This window comes from Vicugna pacos, chromosome 12, assembly GCF_048564905.1.
Source record: "Vicugna pacos chromosome 12, VicPac4, whole genome shotgun sequence".
Taxonomy (NCBI): domain Eukaryota; kingdom Metazoa; phylum Chordata; class Mammalia; order Artiodactyla; family Camelidae; genus Vicugna; species Vicugna pacos.
The window spans coordinates 56,572,930-56,592,687 of NC_132998.1; the positions used below are offsets into that span (position 1 = coordinate 56,572,930).

At 51.4% G+C, this 19,758-nt stretch overlaps 1 protein-coding gene across 1 annotated transcript in view; it reads right to left on the reverse strand.

Moving 5' to 3' along the window:
* The window catches only part of CACNG2 (calcium voltage-gated channel auxiliary subunit gamma 2), a 105,502-nt gene that overhangs the window by 2,010 nt on the left and 83,734 nt on the right, over positions 1 to 19,758 (reverse strand). The window contains exon 2 of the mRNA XM_006207042.3: positions 11,048 to 11,131. Coding sequence (XP_006207104.1) covers positions 11,048 to 11,131 — 84 coding nt within the window. The remainder of the gene's footprint in view (positions 1 to 11,047; positions 11,132 to 19,758) is intronic.

Below are 19,758 nucleotides of genomic sequence, written 5' to 3' on the forward strand. Positions count from 1 at the left end.
TGGCTCACTGCCCTGCAGGGGCTCCCTACTTCCTCAAGGATCAAACCCCAGGGCTTCATGAGGCCCGAAGCGCCCCGTGGGACTTGGTCTCTGCCCATCCCTACGTTCCATCTTGCCCAGCCACAGCCAACTTCCCATGACGTGTTATTGCACATTTCTGACTTTTGACATCCCGAGCTTTCTTACTAGAATGTCTTTCCTGCTCTTTTTCACTCAGCAAACTTCCATTCATCTATCAAAACCCAGCTCAAAGTCCCCTCCTCCATGAAGCCTTTCCTGATTTCCTTAGGCAAAGATATCAGCTCCTTCCTCTGCACTTGGAACTACATAGCATCTATAACATTTCTGGGGCTCTTCTTATCTGCTAGGCTCTGTTCTAAGTGCCTTCCATGGATGAACCCATTTAAACCTCACACCAACCCCATGAAACCCACAGACCTTGGCATCAAGGAGATTATAAACACCTAAAGCAGGCACTGGCAAACTTTTTCTGTAAAGGGTTACATAGTAAATCTTTCTGGTTTTGCCGGCCATATGGTCTCTGTTGTAACCGCTCAACTCTGCCCTTGTAGTGTGAGAACAGCCATGGACGATACATGAGCAAATGAGTGTGGATGGGCTCCAATAAACTTTACTGATAGAAACAGTCGGGGGGCCAAATCTGGCCTCCCCTGGCCGAGAGCATCATACACTATACTGGGGAAAAGCTGTGTGGTCCAGAGTAGGGGGATGCTTTGCTTTTGACTAGCTGTGAGTCCAGTGAATAAATACAGTGGCAGTCACCGTGTCTGGCTCCAGGCTGGGCATGGAAGACATAGGGGTGCAAAGCAGGTCCCTGACTTTATAGAGCTTGCGTTCTCATGAAGGAGAGACAGCACAGAGGAATGTGTAATTAGCAACCAGGATGAAGTGTTATGCAAGAAAGCTACCCATATGGCCCCATGAAGGCAAGTGACAGGCTGATGTCACATGTAGATGGCCAATGTTTACTGGGGATTCAGTGAGGGGCTGTTCTGAGCACTGTGCTCAGGATGAACCCATTAGTTCTCATTTACAGCTCCATGAAATAAGTACTTTAATTACCTCCATCACACAGAGGTTAAAACTGAGGCAAAGAGAGGTCAAACCTTTTGTTCAAGGCCAGCCAGCAAGGAAATGGAAGGGCTGGGTTTGTGAGCCCAGGGAGCCTGGCTCCAGGCTCTGTGTGCCTAATCACTGCACCCCGTGCTTCCGGCCTCCCAGAGCATCCTCTGAGCTCACGTGGGGCTCAGGGAGGGCTTCCCTGAAGGAGTGATGTCGGTACTGAGGTCGACGGATAAGGAGAAGCTGATTGGGCAGAAGCGAGGCAGAGGGTGGGGAGGGTTCCAGAGAGAGGAAGCGCACTGAACAAGGAAGAGGCATGGCTCATGTGGGGACTTAAAAGAGCTGGCTCACGAAGAGTTAGCGCAGGGCCTAGGGGTGCTCTAAGGGCTCAGGACATACGGGGGCTCACGAGTTTCCTTTAAAGGCCTCAAAGCAGGCAGGGCTGCCACGATCTGATTTGCATTTTAAGAAGCGAATAAACAAAGAAGGGGTCAAGGGTTGCTACAGGGCACCAGTGAGGAGACTGCTGCTGTTGGCCAGACAAGCGCTGGTGGTGCTTGGACCAGGGTGAATACGAAGGGCGTGGGCAGAGGTGGGTGGATCTGAGGGATGTTTAGGGTGGAGAAGTGGGTGGCATTGAGGATAACTTCTAGGTCTCAGATTTACTGGGTGGCTGGATAAAACCACTTATAAGACTAGGACAGGATGAAGTCTAAGGGGTGAGGGGAGGGAAATCAAGGTTTGGCTTGAGACACTTGGACTTTGGGGTGCATTCAGATATGGATGCTTAGGGGCTCAGGTGTGCAGTCTGGGCTGAAGCTGTAAGCGGGGGTCGCAGAAGAGAAGTGCACAGAAGAGAAGAGGGTCTAGCCTTGAGGCTTGGGGAGCCCCAGTGTTTGCTGACTGGCTTGGGAAGATCTTGGGCCAAGCTCACAGTGTCCCTGGGCCTCCACCTCCTTGTCTGTAAAATGGAGATGAAAAACCAAACTCTGTCTACCTTACAGGGTTACAGTGATTCCACAGGAAGAAGAAGGCGGAAGCTTTGGAAAATACAGAATGTTAGTCAACTACGCACAATGTATTATTTTCTATGCTGGTGACAGAAATGAAGAGTGTCATAAGTACCCGGGAGGGAATGACATCTTGTCTTCTGGAGGGGGTGGCCTCAGCCATAAATCCCTCACTAACCATCTTTTTGGCCAAATCCTGTAGACACATCGTTTCATGATCTAGCACTCTGGGGGCCGGGCACCTATGGTGTCCTGCCGTGGAATCGCTCTTCCCGGTGGGCACAGCTGGAGGGCAGGCGGACAGCTGCACGCGGAGGCCCTGGCAGTGGGGAGGGGAATGGTCCGGGGTGGGGAGTGGGCAGACCTGAGCCTGGTGCCCATTCTGCCTGGCTCTTCACGGGCCTGAGGGTGGGCTTTCCCTCCTCTGGGTCTGTGCTCTGATGAGGTTGGACCAGATGATCTCTAAGGTTCCGCCTGTCCCTGATGGTCCTGTGCCTCCAAGACCTCTGCTCCAGGACCACTCAGTCAGGCCAGCCAGGTGCCAGTTGTGCCTTTAATCAAAATAGTCATCATGGTCGGGTATTTGGAGGGCTGGCTTCCTCTTTTCTGGACAAGGCATTAAGCTCTTTATGCCTGTTATTCCATTTGGAGTTTGATTGATTCTAACAGGATAGAATCGCAGATGTGCTGGGTTGCGGGGAGCTTCTAGGCTCTGGAGCATCTCTCCCCCTCTCCTCCTCCATGCTGTGCTGGATGGGTAGCCAGGGACTGTGAAAGGGGTCAGGCTGCTGTAAATGCATGCAAGAGCGAGTGTATACGAGAGAGAGTGTGTGTGAAAGAGAGAGACCGGGAGAGAGGAGGTGAGAGAGAGAAGGGAGAAGTGGAGAGGCAGGGGGAGGGAGAGAGAGGGAGAGGGAAGATGCTCCTGGAGATGAGAGATCTCAAAGAAAGAGGAAGGGCGGAAAGGAGATTCTGGATGGAGGAAGGAGAGCTGTTGAGAGTGGTGGCTCGGAGCATGGGCTCCTGATGTAGACCCCCTGGGGTCCCCTCTGCACTGGCTGTGTGATCTCTGTGCCTCACCATTCTCCTCTGCATAATGGGGACATCAACAGTACCTGCATCTTACAGTTGTTGTGAGATGAATGAAGCTATAAAGTATCAGGCCTAGCACACACATAGCCAAGTGTCCAATGAATGTCTGTGATACGTATTGACCTATGAAAGGAATTTTGGAGCCCAGCGGGCTTCCTTTGGCGCCACCTGTGCAGATGCTGGATGCTTTCCCACTTCCTGTGGTCCCTGGGGTTGGTGATCGGCTGCAGGAGCTCAGGAGAATAGCCTGAGCACATCCCACTTGCTACTTTGACCCCAACCCCCACCCCCCAGCTCGATCGGCGCACCCAGCTCCCAGGGCTGCAATGAGGGGTGATGAGTCAACGCATTTGAAGCAATTAGCACAGTGCCGGGTACCCAGCGCCGAGCACCAGGAGATGTTAGTTCTCACACAGCAGAGCGAATTATTGCTGTTTCTCATGGGCCTGGGGTTACCTCGACTGGTGTTTATTAAAGTCCAGGTCGCGAAGTCAGCACGGTGGTGGCGGCATTCAGCACTTAAATAAATGAACCAGGACAGAACAGAAACTGTCTCCATGTGTGGAGGGCGTGACGGGGAGGCGCCGTTCTGTGAAGTGTGTGCACTGGTCGCATGGATATGAGTACAGAGCTGTAGCTTAGATGTTCCCTAACCACGGGGTGTGGTCACTGCGGTTTAGCCACGCCCATAGTGGTGACCTCCGGAGGGAATGTCCCTCTCAACAATTTTGCTCGAAAGGACTGCAGGGCTGAGGTAGCAGACAGGAGCAATCAGCCCCATAACCATCTGGGAGGCAGCTGGCATCCCAGAAAGTGCCCTGGGCTGGGGTAGGTATCTCTCTGGGCCTCAATTTTTCCCTCATCTGCAAAATGGGAGAGTGAGGCTGGGTGACCCTCAGGGAGTGTCTGCCTCCCACATTCCAGGTGCTAGAAGGACGTCTCCCCGCACTTCTAAACCTGAGAAGGAGGGTATGGTGGACTTCCCCCAGCCCTCCCCTAGGGCAGCTGCGGAGCCCTAACAAAGCACTGCCCTTACTCTTGTCTCATTGTATCCTTGAGGGACTGGTATTCATCGAGGCTCAGAGAAGTTGAGTAACTGTTCCAAGACCACAGAGCAGAACTCATCTTGAATTCAGAACCTTTCACTCCACGTCCCAAGCTCAGACTACGACAACTGGTGTCCCCTACACCTTCCAACCTAGGTACCTAGGAATGCCTTCAGTGCCCGGTGGGGAGGGCAGAGGGGGGTGGAGATGGAACAGGGAGGAGGGGGGTTCTCTGAGGCTGGGAAGGGTGGCTTTGGCTCAGCTTGAGACCCTGCATCTCCATCCTCATTCTGGGAGGAGGGTAAACAGTCAGGTGGCTATAAAGGGGCAGGTAATTCCTCATTTATTCGCTTGACAAACATCTCCCAGACCAGACTGGGGGCAGGTCCTGTGCTGGGCCGGGTGGGATGTGGGTGGGAACAGACTCTCTCTTTGTAGCTACTCCTCTCAGTGTCCTAAGCTGTTCACCATCCAGTGGGAGAGAAGAATCCATAACAGAAATCATGACATGCAGGTCGGAAAATTGAGCAGTCACCTCCCTGCAACCCAGCCTCCTCGCTCTTCCTGGCTTCAGAGAAGGGCAGTACTTTTCACTGTCTCCCAGTCAGGACTTTGCATGAGTCCTCTTTCTCTTACCTGCCTTCTTTACCTGTCAGTGAATCCTGCCGACTCCAGAACCTGCCTGCTTCTCAGTGACCCCCCTACTTCTGCTCTGGTCCAAGCACCTACATTTCCAGCCTGGATTATGGCCATCTCCTACTGGTCACTTCTCCAGCAGAAGTGGAGAGATGAGGTTAGTCCACGCCTCTTTGCTCAGAACCTCCCCATGGTCCCATCTCAGAGTAAATTCCTGGCCTGGCCTGGCCTCCCACTCACTACTCACACCCTCTGCTTAACTGCATGGTCTCCTGGCAGCCCTGAGCATGCCAGCCTTAGACACTTTGCACTGGCTGTTCCCTCTGCCTTAATGCTCTTCCCAGGATATCTGCAGGACCAGCCACGCTCCCTCACCTCCTTCAGGTCTCTGCTTAAATGTTACCGTCCCAGTGAGGACCTCTCTGACCACTTACTGAAAACTCTCGGCACTCCCTCTCTCCCTTCCCTGCTTCATCTTTATCCTTTGTACTTTTCAGTATGTAGCATACACAGTAATGGCTAATGCCTTCCGAGTGCTTATGATGCTCTGGGCTGGAGTGAAGAGCTGTTTTATACTGACTCACTCAAGCCTCATTACAACCCTGGGAAAGTACCGAAGAGCATCATCCCCATTGCCAGGAATCCAAGGCCCAGGGGAATTAACCAAGAAGTGGGAGAGCCGGATCTGAATCTGGGCAGCTTGTGTTAAGGCCTGCTGTTGTGTCTCATGCTTTCTACTGGTGGCTGAGTTCCACAAATTTAGCCCCCATATAATCCTCAGCCCTCTGTGCCTTGGCTGCTTTCCACCTCCCGTACAGATATCCCCTCTGTCTCCCTGACAGGTGTCTGTTCCTGGCCCACAGCTGCCCTGGGAACACTCCGCCTGCTTATGCTTGCTCTCAGGTGGTCAGTGACTCTGGGAAAGTGTCAACTCCTAGTTCAAGTGTACTCAGGTAAGACCTCTCTTGAGTGGGAAGAAATAGGCCCTGCCCAGAGCCCTCTTTCCCACCCCTCTTCTGCCCACTTCGAGCCCTGGAGAAAGAGTGATTGATGTGGCGAGGCTCTGATACTGCAGCATGTGTGTATGATGTGCACACACGTGTGTGTGCATGTGTGTGCATGTGGCCTGTGGGCACCAGCCCCTCCCCTGCCCCCGGGCAGAGTATGTCAGGGACAGTAGCCAACCTGGGGCCCATCACTGCAGGCGCTGACTGTGGAGTGGGGAGAGCTTCAGCTCACCCTGCAGTCCTGGGCCACATGACAGTGATTTTTTGGAGTCCAGCACACAGTAGGTGCTTAATACATGATTGTGGAAGGGAACTAAATTCTTCTGTATCTTCTTCCCCACCTCCAAATCACTTTGGAAATCTAGGAATCTAGGAAAGCTAGGAAATCCCACTTCCCATTTCCTGGACAAAACACACACACACACACACACACACACACACACACACACACACCACAAAGAGACCCACGTGCACACAGGCAGACACGTGCAAACACATGGCCATTTATATTCAGATTGATAGACACTCAGGCGCATGGATGTGCAGGCCCCAGAAGACACAGAACACAGCACAGACTCATGCCCTCGTGCATGAGACAGACACGCGGACACACCAACACACACTGAGAGTCATAGGAAGTCACCACCCCGGTCACCACGGCCTCTATTCTTCACCAGATCCTCAAGCTTTGGTAAGGAGGGACAGGACTAGGAAGGTGCCACAGCCAACCCATCCGACGGCCCCACGGAGCTGCTCAGGAAAAACAGGCTGGTCACATTCCTTCCTGGGTAAGCTAGGGGTCGGTGGGCAGGGCCCATACTAGCCCCACCTTTGTGGGCCCAGGTTGATGACGGGGACCAGCTAGAGCTGTTCCTCCTGTTCACTAAGGAGCCCCTGGACCCTGTGGTTCGGGAGAGGCTGTGGATGCCTCTAATACCCATAGGGACTGGGGAGTAAGAGCGTGCATTCATTCATTCATCCCGTCAGATATTAAGTGGGAGCCTCCTTCTTCCTGGTCCCCCAAGAGATGCTGGATTTGCCCGAACCTTGGCCTGTTGGCTACAAAGCAAGTGAGCCCTGCCCTCTCTGCCCACCCAGGAGATGAGCTCTGTGCTCCTGGCCAGCCGCGCCCTTCTGGCGTTCTCCCTCCTCCCTCCCTGCTCCAGATGCTCTGTCCAGCTGGCAGATCGAGGATGCAGGAGTGACCCAGGCCGCCTGACTGGCCACCCCTCCTCAGCTCCTTCCCTGGGGCCCTTTCTCTCTCTAGCCTCTAAACCTTGGCTTCGTGGGGCTCGGTTCCCACACCTCTTCTCTCTGTGCACCACTCCCTTGGCGCCTTCATCAAGTCTCATGGCTTTACATACTATCCACATGCTGACAGCTCTCAGACCCCTGTCCCCGGCCAGGTCCTGCCCTGTGAGTCCCAGGCCCCAGGACACCTCCCCGGGGAGCCCATGGGCCTCTCTACCTTAATGTGGCCGACACTGAGCGCCAGTCCTTCTCAGTCCCAACCCTCTCCCCTTGTGGGTGCCAACTTCTGAGTCATCTTGGATTGCTTCCTGTCCCTGGGAAATCCACATGCAGCCTTTCAGAAAATCCTGTATGCAGACCCATGGGACTATTTTCAGGATCTGACCCCTTCCCACCTCCTTCACTGCTGCCGCCTGGGTTCAAGTTGCTGTCATCTCTTGTATGGATCATTGTAACGGGCTCCTCACTGTTCTCCTGGCCCTATTGCAGTCTCTTATCAGCACAGTAACCAGAGGGTCCTGTTAAATGTGAGATGGTGTCTCTCCTCTGCTCAGACCCTCCAATGGCTTCCTACCTCAGCTGGAGAGAACACCTGAGTCCGTGCTGTCACCCACAGGGGCCCCAGGGCCTCTCCGCTCCTCCACCCCAGTGCCTCCTCATAGTCTTCTACTGTCGTCTGGAAACCCAGTGTCCTGTCCCACAGGCCACCCCTAGTCACTCAGCCTTCCTGCCCCTGTCAGCTCTGCCTCCCAAACTCTCACTTTCTCACCACCACTGCAGCCAACTCTCTGGTCCAACGGCCATCACTTCTCCTGGGGATGACTGCAACAGCCTCCAACTGGCCTCCCTGCCTCCCTGCCAGCAGCCAGAACCGACCTTCCAAGTCAGTGTCCCTTGCTCATGGTTCCCGTCAAGCTTAGAGTGAGATCGGATTTCTTCCCCACGTGATACTGGCCCTCCATTGTCTCTCGGACCTCATGCTGCAGACGCCCCTCCATTCATGCCCTGTGCTCAGCCAGACCTGTCTGCGCTCTGATTCTCAAACAGACCACCTTACTCCCGCCTTAGAAGGTACTCACTTCCCAGAAATCCTCTTACTTCCTCCGGCTCTTCATTTAGAGAAGCTGCTCTGACCACCTTATCTAAGGAACACCCCCTCCCTCCCCCTGCCTGCCCCTCCTTCTCCACGCTCTAACCTACAGTGCTCTGATCGGTCTCAGGGATGTTTGTACCCTTGCTTTTTGCTTGTTTCGTCCACTGGAATGTAACCTTTATGAAGGCACTGACTTCCTTTGTTTCGCTCACCCTTGGGTCCCTGTACTTCCAGTACGATCAACAGTGCCCTGTACAAAGTGTGTAGCAAACATCTCCCGAGTGAGTGAAGGAATGAACGAATGAATGCTTCTGGAGTCCAACTCTCAGCTTTGGTGCCATCTTCTCTAGGGAACCCTTCTGGAATGACCCCAGTCTCGGTTAGGGGCCAGGCTCCCTTTGCAGCCCACATTTCTTCTATCCCTGCCTGAGGCATATATATTATGTTCATGAGTCTGTGCACTCACGTGACTGATGTGCTGTAGATTTAATAGACCGGAACCGGAAGCTGACTCAGGCCACGCCCACCCAGGCGCAGCTCCACCACCTCCCTGGGCCAAAGGCATGCCTATCTCCAGGAGAAGCTCCGTCCACCTTCCTGGGCCCCAGCTCCGCCCACCTTATTGGGGCAGAAGATCCTTTTACAAGAATGTTCTCTATCTTCTTGCTTCTCTAGCCAACCAGGTTAGAGCTTAATAGAGAATGATAGGAATTCATTTCTTCCAACTTTAAAACCTTACTTTTGTTGTCTAGCTCCAGACTAGCATATTACAGATCTGGGGTCAGCAAACTATTGACGAGTGAGGTCTGCTGCCTGTTTTTGGTAAGTAGAGTTGTTTCATTGGAGCAAGCATAGCCACACTCATTTGCTTCCATATTTGCTTTTGTGCTACATGGTCAGAGTTGAGTGGTTGGGACAGAGACTCTATGGCCCGCAAAGCCTGGAATATATACTCCCTGTTGCTTTACAGGAAAAGTTGGCCGATCTCTGTTACAGATGCTCAAAAAATATTGTTGGACTGAATCAACTCAAGTCAGACCCTAGGAATCCTGCACTGCTAGCATACATTCAAGTCTTCTGTCCAGAGACACCAAAATAAACCAAACACTCTAAACAGTTCTCTCTTTAAAATTAGGGAAATGGAGGTAGAGAGTAGGTAGGGATAGCCTGTAAAGAATCCTGTCTTTCCTTATTTAGCAAACAGCATCGATTGAGCACCCACTGTATTCCAGGACCTGTTCTAGGCAGAGCAATGAATGAGACAAGGTTCCCACCCCATGCACTTGGTGTCCAGCTGATAAAGTATCACACCTTCGCTGTGCTCAGCCAGTGAGACTCCTGCCTCTGCCAGATTTGCCACCCCCCCCCCCATCCCCACACTCGGGCTGCATCTCTGTGGGCCCTGGCTCCCAAATCTAGCTGTTTCTCTGAGGGTCCTCCTGCCAGGCTGTGCAGTCACCGACTGCGTCTCATTCACTCATCTGGACCTCCCCAGCACTGAGCACGGCCTCCACCATACAGAAGGTGCTCAACTTTCTTTTATGCTGCTGCCAGCCCCCTTTGAGGGCCCCAGACCTGGTAACCAGGAATGATGACCAAAGCACACTTTAGGAATTCCACCTAAGAGCAGTGCCTTGCAGGAATGCACAAAGGGGAAGGATGAACCTTATAAGATATTTTCCCCTCTTTAAAAAGAAATCCATAAGTGACGTCATGTTCTCTTCCTTTCTCTTCCCGCCGCCTGGCAGGCTTCGTGTTCCACAGTGAAACCCACGTTCCAGGCTGACTTGAGAGCTGGGTTTGATGCGAGGAGTAATTATCAAAAGCGACAGGGGTGATCCATATGATAAAAAGCTTCCTACATTTTTCGCGAAAGTGAGCCAGGGGTGAAACTAACCGCTGCTGTGGGGGATGGGGTGGGAGGGAGGCTTTGTTCGGCCTCCATGGCCTGGAGGAAGGGCACCTGGGGGTAGAAGCGGAGGAGGGGCTGTGCAGGGGTGGAAGGGGGAGGCGCTTCTGGGAGAACACACCCCCTCAGGAAGTGCTGCCTGAGAGCCTGGAGCAGAGCTTTCAGTCACTTCTGCTCAGGATGGCTTTGCTGTCCCAGGCGTCCAGGACCCTCAGGCCCTCTCCTGGAAATCCCTTTCCAGGGAACATTCTACCTTGTTAGTATTTGCTGACTCTTGAGAGATTTTCTTTGGGCCTCAAAATGCTTTCTTTTGATAATATGTCTCAGGTGGGTTTAAGATCACAGCTATTACATCAGGATTTAACTTTGCCTTGACTTGTGGAGGAAGGAAAAAAAATCTCATTGACTGTTTCAGTAGAAGTTCCAATCTGGCACTGCCTGATGGGTGTCTTCATTTGGTTATTCAAGAAATGTTTACTGAGTGCTTTATATGGGCCGGGCACTGGGCTGGGAATATGATGGTGAAAGAGGTGGGTAGAATCCTAGCAGAGCCCTAGTGGAGTTGGTTGGCACTAGTTGAGAGAGATGGTTGCTCAAATAGACACAGCATGATAAAGGTGCTGTACTCTGGGAAGCCCTTTAGGGGCCTGGAGGACTTCTTGGAGGAGGTGATGTTTCAGCTGAAACCTGGCAGATGAATACGAATTTGCAAGACAAAGAGGGGAGAGAAATGTGTTGTAGGTAGAGCGAACAGCATGCATGAAGGTTTGACCTCCGGACAGGAGGGAAGGAGGGAGGCTCAGTTTTATCCTGCCCTCTGCCGTGACAGGGACCTCTAGATAGTCCAGGCCTTGGGCTCTCGAAGGATGGAAGGGCAGGACCCACCACCGAGAGGGAGATAAAAAATTGCATGCACTCACGGAGGAAATATTCTGCTGTGTCAGCTTCGTAATCTGCATCCTCTGGAAAGTGATCGATTTGCTTGCAGAGACCTTTGAAATTCCCTAGAAAACAAGGGGAAAAAGTACTTGTGAGACAGCATCATCTCCGGGGGCTCAGCGCCCACCGGCCGCTTCCTGACTTCTCTCTCTTCTGAAGCTGGCTCACCCCTCTCCCTCACCCACAAAGGAAGGTATCACTTTGTCTGTTTGGACATCTGCCTGGTGAATCAAAACACACACCCATGGTGCTGCGGAGAGGATCTAAGGCTTAAGACTTCAAAACCTAGCCTTCCATCTCTGCATCGAGGCTTCTGAGGATTAGCTGAAGCTTGGCAGGCGGTGGAGGTTTGATTCTGGGCTGGGGACTGCCACGGAGGAGGCTGATGAACGTCAGTGCACCTGCCTCTGTGCCCCAGCCCAGCTGGGAGTCACCCCGCGTTTTACAGGTGAGAAAGCAGATCGCTTTCTAAAGAAGGCAGACCCCAGATGGAGGCTGGCGAACTTTCCCACAGCCCTTTAGATGAGCTGGTAAAGCATCTTCCCATTTGCAATTACATGGAATTCACTGGACAGAGCCTGTGTAAGTTCTGAAATACCACCTGGGTTGAGCCCCCACTGGTGGCTGCGCCCTCTGCCGGTCTCTTGGACTAAGATACAACCTGTGAGAGGGATATTATCATCTCCATTTCACAGATGAAGAAACTGAGGCTCAGGGAGTCTAAATGACTGAAGTCCTCATGGCCAGGAAATGATGGGCTCAGGGCTCAAACGAAGACCCTTTGTTTCTAACAGTTTCCTTGGTGGTTGCTGAGAAGGTGCTCAGAGAAAAACTTGCCCAGTGCCCAGAGGAGCTCCAGCAGGGATCACTAAATGAAGGAATGAACCATTGAATGCAATCTTCATACAAACTCACACAGAGAATAGAATTTACAGTCACATCGGTTTCCTGACAGCAGAGACGTTTGTCTGTTTCATTCAATATCGTATCCCCAACACCAGCACAGGCATGACAGATGTCAGCTCACTTTCTCTGAGTGACTGAATACTTGGACCTGTGCTGGGAGATGTGACCACCATGGTGGGTAAGAGGCAGGTACTGCAGCTGGACTGCCTGGGTCTGGCTCAGCAGCCTGGAGATGCCTCAGTTTCCTCATCTGAAAGTGGAGATCGTAGGAGTTCTTCCTTCACAGATTGTCGTGGGGGTTAAATGAGTTCACACGTATAAAGTGTTCAGAGCGGTGCCTGGCACGGTAGTAAATGTGCTGGGGGCACTGATGGGAGAGAGAAATGAACTGCAGCTACTTTGCCACTGACATTCAGGATTTTTCTGATAGGAGCTAATATAACCTAATTAATGCAGTCCTCAATACATGTTAGCAATTTATTTTCTTTATAAGGTCCTGAGTCTTCATAGCTCATAAAGTAGGTTTTTAAAAATATATACTATAGGGATTATTTAGGAATTTGAAGGCATTATTACACAGACTCGTATGTATCACACACAGCTGTTATCTACAGGATACAGGTGTGCTTACGTAAGTATTGTAGATATGTCTAGCTATTATTATATTGTATCGATAATTCTGTACTATGTATTACAGAGAAGACGGTTGGCTCTCAAACCCGCCTTCACTGTCTCTGTACCAAATTCACTCCCTTTCTCGACTTCTGCAAGAAAAATCACTCCCCAGAGCGCATCGGGACTTTGAATAGCTTCACTGAAGCTCTGCAGGATCTGAAGAGCACAGCGTTTCTCTCAAAATGCTCCCAAAGGGCAGGCCACTTCCCGAAGTGTGCTGGGCAGCCTCTCCTCTTGCTTCTCTCGCCCCACCCCTTGCTGTCTCCCCCTCCTCTGTTGTCCTGAGCACCTGCCGGCTCTGCTCTTAGCATCTTGGTGCATTAACCAGGGGCCTCCCCCTCCTCCTATCCAACCACACACTCCTCTCTCTCGAGAGAAGAGTCTTCATACCGGCTGCTAAGAGGATAAAATACCCTCACCATTGTTAAAATTACAAATCAGTGTATTTGAAAAGCACTTTGCAAAGCACTTTCATTTTCTCTCCATCCAGCCTGACAAATATTTCGTCGGCACCAACTTGGTGCCAGGCATCTTTACAAAGAATCCGTGCAGGAGGTGAGGTGCAGACAGCAGTACTGACACGACCTGAGGATCCTTACAAACTGGGGGCGCTGCTCAACCCCCAACCAAGGGCTGGTAGGTGGTGCCTCCACGTCTGTCTTCTAAGGGGCCCCACTTAGGGCTGGTGAATCACGCCTGCACCTGCTCCCCATGCAGCCTGGCTATTCCGCTGCCCCAGCCCGGGCCTCAGTCATCCGTGGACCGCTAGGTCCTGTCACAGGAGAGGGGCTCCAGAGATGCTGGTTGAGAGGCCGTGTGAAATAATCAGCAGCCTAGACCTCTCCTGTGAGGTTCAGACCTGGGTGTCCAGCTGCCTATTTGATGTCTCCCGGTGGATGTTTTCAAAGCATCGTACACTCAGCAGGTCCAAACCGGAACTCATGATCTGTCCCTCAAGCCTGGTCTTCTGGAGCCACCAACTAGGTCATCCAGTGCCTCTACATCTCTCCCTCGTGCAGGCCTGAGCCCAGCCACCATCGCTGACATCTCCTCTTCCCTGCAGGCTCCATCCATCATGACGCCCTGTCTGCATTAGCTCTCAGTATCTCTCAGACTCATCGATTGCTCTCCAACAACAGCAACACCCATCGCCAGGCCACCCTCCTTGCTTCCTTAGATGAGTGCAGTAGCCTCCCCACTGGCCTTTTTGTACCCACTCTCATCCATCTCTAGAGAGTAGTCATAGTGAGCCTTTGAAAACGCAAATCTGCTCAAGTCACCTCCAGCTTAAAACACTCAACAGCTTCCTGATGCTCTTCAAGAAAAGCTCAACATTATTAACAGGGCCTGACCCCCGACTTCTGTCTGGTCTCCCCTTCCTCTCTGTGCACGTGCCATCTCTGCTGTCTTTCCTGCTGCGTGTGCTCCGGCCATGGGGCCTTTGCACATGCTCTTCTGGCTTCCTGTGCTACCACCATATCCTTTTTTGTTCCTCCCTCAACCTCCCTTTGCCCTCCCGCACTGTGCTAGTGGGGTGTCTACTGCTATGCTCACTGTGTCGAGGGGAGGTGTTAAGGCATGAGTGATGCTGGTGGGAATGTTCTAGAAGAGAGGGACAATTGATAACCCAGGGAGGGGATGGAGCAATGCAGGAGCAACGTGAGAGGGGATGAGGTCCAGGACACAGGTGCAAGGTTGGCCTTAGGTGGGGTGGATAAGGGTACACCCACTGCACTTGGAGGGAGTGGGGCACCTGTGGATACAGATGCAGAAGATGGGTAGACATGGTGGGACCCTGGGACACGTCTCTTCTGGTTGCTTCTATCTTCCTGACAAATGGGAGGCAGAATCATCAACTGAGACTGAGGGAGGGGTAGAAGGGTTGGAGGTTTGAGGAAGCAGGAAGGAAGTGAAATTTTTCTCCAGGAGAATGGGAGAGGCAATGGACCAGGCTTGTGACATGAGGTATATGTGTAGGGGTGGCCTGAAGGTCCCTCTTGCGATTCTGTGGTTTTCTCTGAACACATTTAGCGTGTGGCTGCAATCTGGCTGGAGGGTTTTCTTTAACCAGGATGGGGGTCTGTGAGATGAATGCATGAAGGGAAGGGGGGAAGGGAGTGATTATGAAAATGGATTAGACCCTAAGCTGGTAAAGAAGGCAGTGAAAAGGTGGGGGATCAATGCATTGAAAGCCTAGGGAGGATCAAGGAATTTTTTCAGGGAGATGCTCACGGGAGTGAGCTGGAAGGGTGGGGCATGGGAATCAGAGAGCAGATGCAAAAGACACTGTGGAGGGGGCGTGGTTAATTATAACGCCAGGGTCAAGGATAAGACCATGAACTGGGTGGCTCAGGGATGACATTCAAAGTGTTTAGCAAATCTCTTACAAATTAATATACAAGACAAAACTAAATAGCTTTTACTTAGAAGATAAAACTAAATGTCCACTTTTATTTCCTACACACACCAAGTATAGCTGATAAAACTGCTTACCAAGTCAAACACTGATGTGCAAATGATTCATCAAATTATTGTAATAAGCCCCAAATCAATGGTTGGTTTTTAGAAATTATTGGTGTGATCTTTTGATGATGAGGCTCTTACAAGCTAAATGATGGCCCTGTCTGGACTGAGATTTGACACAGGGAATCACACCAGATGCTCCCGGCCCTTCTCTGTTAGAGGAAGAGTCATTCCATCTCAGTGGTACAGAGTTTTCTCCTAACCTGTCTGATGCTGGTCAGTTGGAGGACATCTCCGAGGAAATAGCCCTCTGTCCACGCAAGTGTGGGTACTGGGAGTGGTAGAGTCGGGGTGGTGGTGGTGAGAAGGACAGAAACCATCAGAACTGTTGGAACATTTGGAGGTCGTGCTTTCACGGGCAGTGGGGTGAGCGCAGCCTGGCTCTGCCACTCAGGGCTCTACGGAGGTTCTGTTCTTCTTTGGCTCTGGTGCTCCCCCTGCAGAGCCAGATTTGCCTGTGGCACAGAGCTCACCCTTCCACCCATCCCTGGGCGAGGATTTGTGGGGCTGGGGGAGTTGAAGATGGGTCAGATTAGGGGATGAACAGAGCCCTGAGGGACAATGATGAGTAGTGAGGAATGAGCCAGGTAAACTGGGACCCAGGTTATGATGGGATTGGTCTCAGCGATCTCTGAGGTTGATGGCGATGATGAGGCTGTGAGGGTCAGCTGGAAGCCTAAGAGGTCTCCAGGAGCACTTGGTGCTCTGTGTCCCTGGACTCAGTATGACTAACGTGGTGCTGAGACCTATGAAGGGGTGGTGCCACCAGTGGCAACCAATCACCTTTGGTGGAATTTACATTTGGTAGAAGACCTGTATTGGCGGATGTCATTCCAGTCATTGAAGAGTGGTGTCACCTTATTTTCCTGATGCTAGCCCAGAGTCCTGCTCTATTTCTTTCTGGTTGGTGATTAGCAAAAAGTATTGATGTAGCTTCAGGCATAGGTGGATCCAGGTGCTCAAAAAATCTGGTGTTTCTCACCATCTCTATTTGGCTTTCCTCTAGTTGGCTTCATTCTTGGGCAGGCTCTGTGCCCAGGGGAAAGACTAAGGGATGACTAAGGGCCTGGTCCTGGGGTCAGGGAGGGAAATCTGACCTGATTCCTGCTCTTCAGGGGCTCACAGTCTGGGGGGAAAGACAGAAAGCACATAATTTACTAGAATACAACATCTCACATTCTGTACTAGAGGGACGTATAAGACCTTCTGGGAATATAGTTGTTTAGCTAACATTTATGTGGCACCAACTGTATGCCATGCTCTGTACAACCTGCCGAGGACACAGAGGGAAAAAATCCTTTCTGTCCCTACAGAGCATGCCATCTATGGGAGACAGACAACAGATGCCATGTGTTGTGACAAGGCAGGGTGTTGGGAGCACACGGAGAGCTGTGTATCCAGGCATGTGCGGGTATTGACCCAGGCCTTCTGTAGAGGAGGGGACTGAGCTGACTCAGAAGGTCAAGAAGATGTTAGCCAGTTGAAGCAGGTAGGGGTGTGTGTGTGTGTGTGTGTGTGTATGTGTATTGGGGCATGATTGGCAAACACTACAGATCTAAGTCCCCTTCCCCCTTCTCAGAGAACCAGTCATTAAACTTTTACCAGCACACCCCTGGACGAAGGGTTAGGGTGAGGTTAATCCCATGGGAGGGGTTGGCTGGTGCAAAGACATGGCATCTTTGTGGGATTGGAGATTTACAAGCAGATTGGTCCCACTGAGGGGGCTGGATGGGTGAGGGTGAGGGTAGAGATAAGGGGGTGGAGGGGACTGGGGCCAGTTCCCTCAGGGGCTTGTGATCCAGGCTGAACAGAGGAGAGAGCATCTCACAGCCCACTCCCCGCTCAGGCATTGGCTTTGAACTTTCAGAGAGTGATGATGTGGGGGAGATGCTCCCATCATGAAATATAAAGGATTATTCTGCCAAGGGGCCCAACAAACGTGAAATCTTCACTGAACCCCCACCTGAGAAGGGCCAGCGGTGCAGACCCCAGGGCCCAGGGACTCCAGGGCAAATCGAGGTGGGAAGGCTGCCTTAGGCAGCCACAGCTCTGCCTCCAGGAATTTGCCACTTCAGACTGGAAATTTCAGCTTGTAGGTATTAAGTAGTTTAAAAGGAGGTTTCATCAGCTTTGTAAAAAGCACATTGATATCTCGCAACCCCAACTGCTGTCTCATTTCTTTGAGATACAATAAGCTCTTCATAAACCTGGTTATTAAGTGTTGAACAGACGCTGTTTTATTTTCCACATATTCGTGAGAGGCTGAAAGAGTGGCTCGGGTGCTGGGAGGGTGCGCAGAGGGAGCCCGCTGACGCCTGGTGGGGAGGTTGTCTAAGTAATTTTTAAAGTGAAGCAAATGAAGGGTTTGGTAAGAAGCTGCTTTCACTGTGTTTTAAACCTTTTCTGCTCCTGGCTTTTTGCTTTGCCGGCACAGCCCTCCCTGACGGCAGGGATTCAGGAAACCTCAGGATGGGTGGGCGGGGCCTGGCTTGTCCCTCTAGGGAACCCCAGCCCCCAGAATGCGCTGCCATCAGCTGGTGCTGGAGGGTTTGAAACAGCCTCTGTGGCTGTCGGTGAGTTTGCTCATTCCTTGTTCATTCATTCATTGAATTGTTTTGAATACCTGCAATGTACTAGGTCCTGTGCAGGTGTAACTGAGCAGGACCCTATGGGGCCTTCCCAGAACGGACCTCCCCCCCCAACGCTGCCCATGTCTTCCACCTGCCTCTTGTCTGTAGAAAAACTTTAGTCTCCCTGAGTTCCAAAGAGTACATTTCATCAGAGAAGTGAGAAAATGCAGAAAGAAAGGAAAACAGTCAAGCAAGACAAAATAATACTAGTTCAGCCATTAAACAAAGTCGAGAACATTTAGTTCCTCCTCAAGGGCTATACATAATATTCTGAGCCATGTCCTTTGAGCTGTTTTGCAGACTGAAACCCCCACCAGGTGGAAGAAGTTAACTGTATGCTGCCCACAAGCATGTAGACCCCAGAGCCTTTGGAACCAGAAGGTTGAGGATGTTGACTCGCGACGACCTCACCGTCCACCAGTCAGAGCTGAGCACACACGCCACAACCCCCTCCCTCACCCTGTCTTTGGAAACCTTCCCTGAAAGCCTTCAGGGAGTTCAGGTCTTTGAAGCACTAGCTGCCTGGACTCCTTGCTTGGCGCCTGCAATAAACACTGCACTTTCCTTCCCCACAGCCTGGGGTCAGGAGATTGGCTTTACTGCGCATGGGCAAGTGGATCCAAGCTTGGTTTGGTGATGCAGGCACTTAGGGAGGGGTAAGAAGTCAGTTGTGCCTACCTGCCTTCCCTGAGTCTGCCCTATCTTGTGCCCCAAGCTCTTGCCCCCCAGAAGTCCTGGGCATTGCTCATTGTGTGGCATTGCTCACACAAACGCCAGGAGGATATCCTGTCCTGATTCCTGTCATTCTTGTCTTCATAGTTGCTTCTTTAGTTCTTTCCATTTGATATGGGGAAGAGATTGGACCCCAGACTCAGAGAGTTCTGGCTTCTAAGCCTGGCTCTGCTAGCTATTAGCTGTGTGGCCCTGAGCAAGTCATGTGACCTCTCTGTGTCTCCACCTCCTTGGCTGTAGAAAAGGAATATTAATCCCTACGGGGTGATTCTGAGGACTCAGTGAGATAGAAGCAGAGGCCTTTAGTGCAGTTCCTAACCCAGAGCAGGCACTAAACGAATATAGTCCTTCTTTCTCTTTCTTCTTCAAATGACACCGCTTTCAGGAAGCCTTTCGTGATTGCCCTCAGTTGGAAAAACTCTTTCTTCCCCATGCCCTGTGAAGTGCTTCTGGATTTTAATGGGCATAGGAATCCCTGGGGGATCACGATGAGCCAGATTTTGACTCAGTGGGTCTGGGGTGGGGCCTGAGACTCTGCATTTCTTGCATGCTCCCAGGCAATGCCAATGCTGCAGGGTCCCTGGCAGACCACACTTTGGGTTGTTTTTTGAGCACTTTATATCTGCTTTGATCACATTTTGTGTTTCAGTATTATTGTCTGGGAACAAATAGCTGCAAATCCGTAAGCCCCTTGAGGGTAGAATTTCGTCTAGAGAGTTTCCTGAGCATACCATATTTCCTTTGACTCCAAGATGCTCAGATGCACATTTCAGTGAACTTGGGATGTGTCTTGTCACTGATGGGTTCATTGACTGCAGTGTGTCTCTGTTCTCCCAAAAAATCATTATTACATTGATGGTGTGTCTTATAATTAATGATAACGGCTACACAACAAATGTTTATTGAACAAATGGATAAATAAATGAATGAATCAGTGTGTGTGTGTGTGTGTGTGTGTGTGTGTGTGTGTGCGTGGACAGAGAGTATACTGTACATTTCCATTCTCCTGAACAGATGGACATTTTGCCAACTGTTAGAACCCCTGGGGCACCAGAAACATTTGCACCTCTCTTATTAAAAGCCTATTTGACAATGTCAGAATATGTATATAACCCCAAACCCAGCAATTTCTCTTATACACCTGCCTTGGAAAACTCTTGCGTGTATGCATCAGAAGCTGTGTGCACAAATGTTCCTAACAGCCGTGCTTGTAACAGCAAAGCACT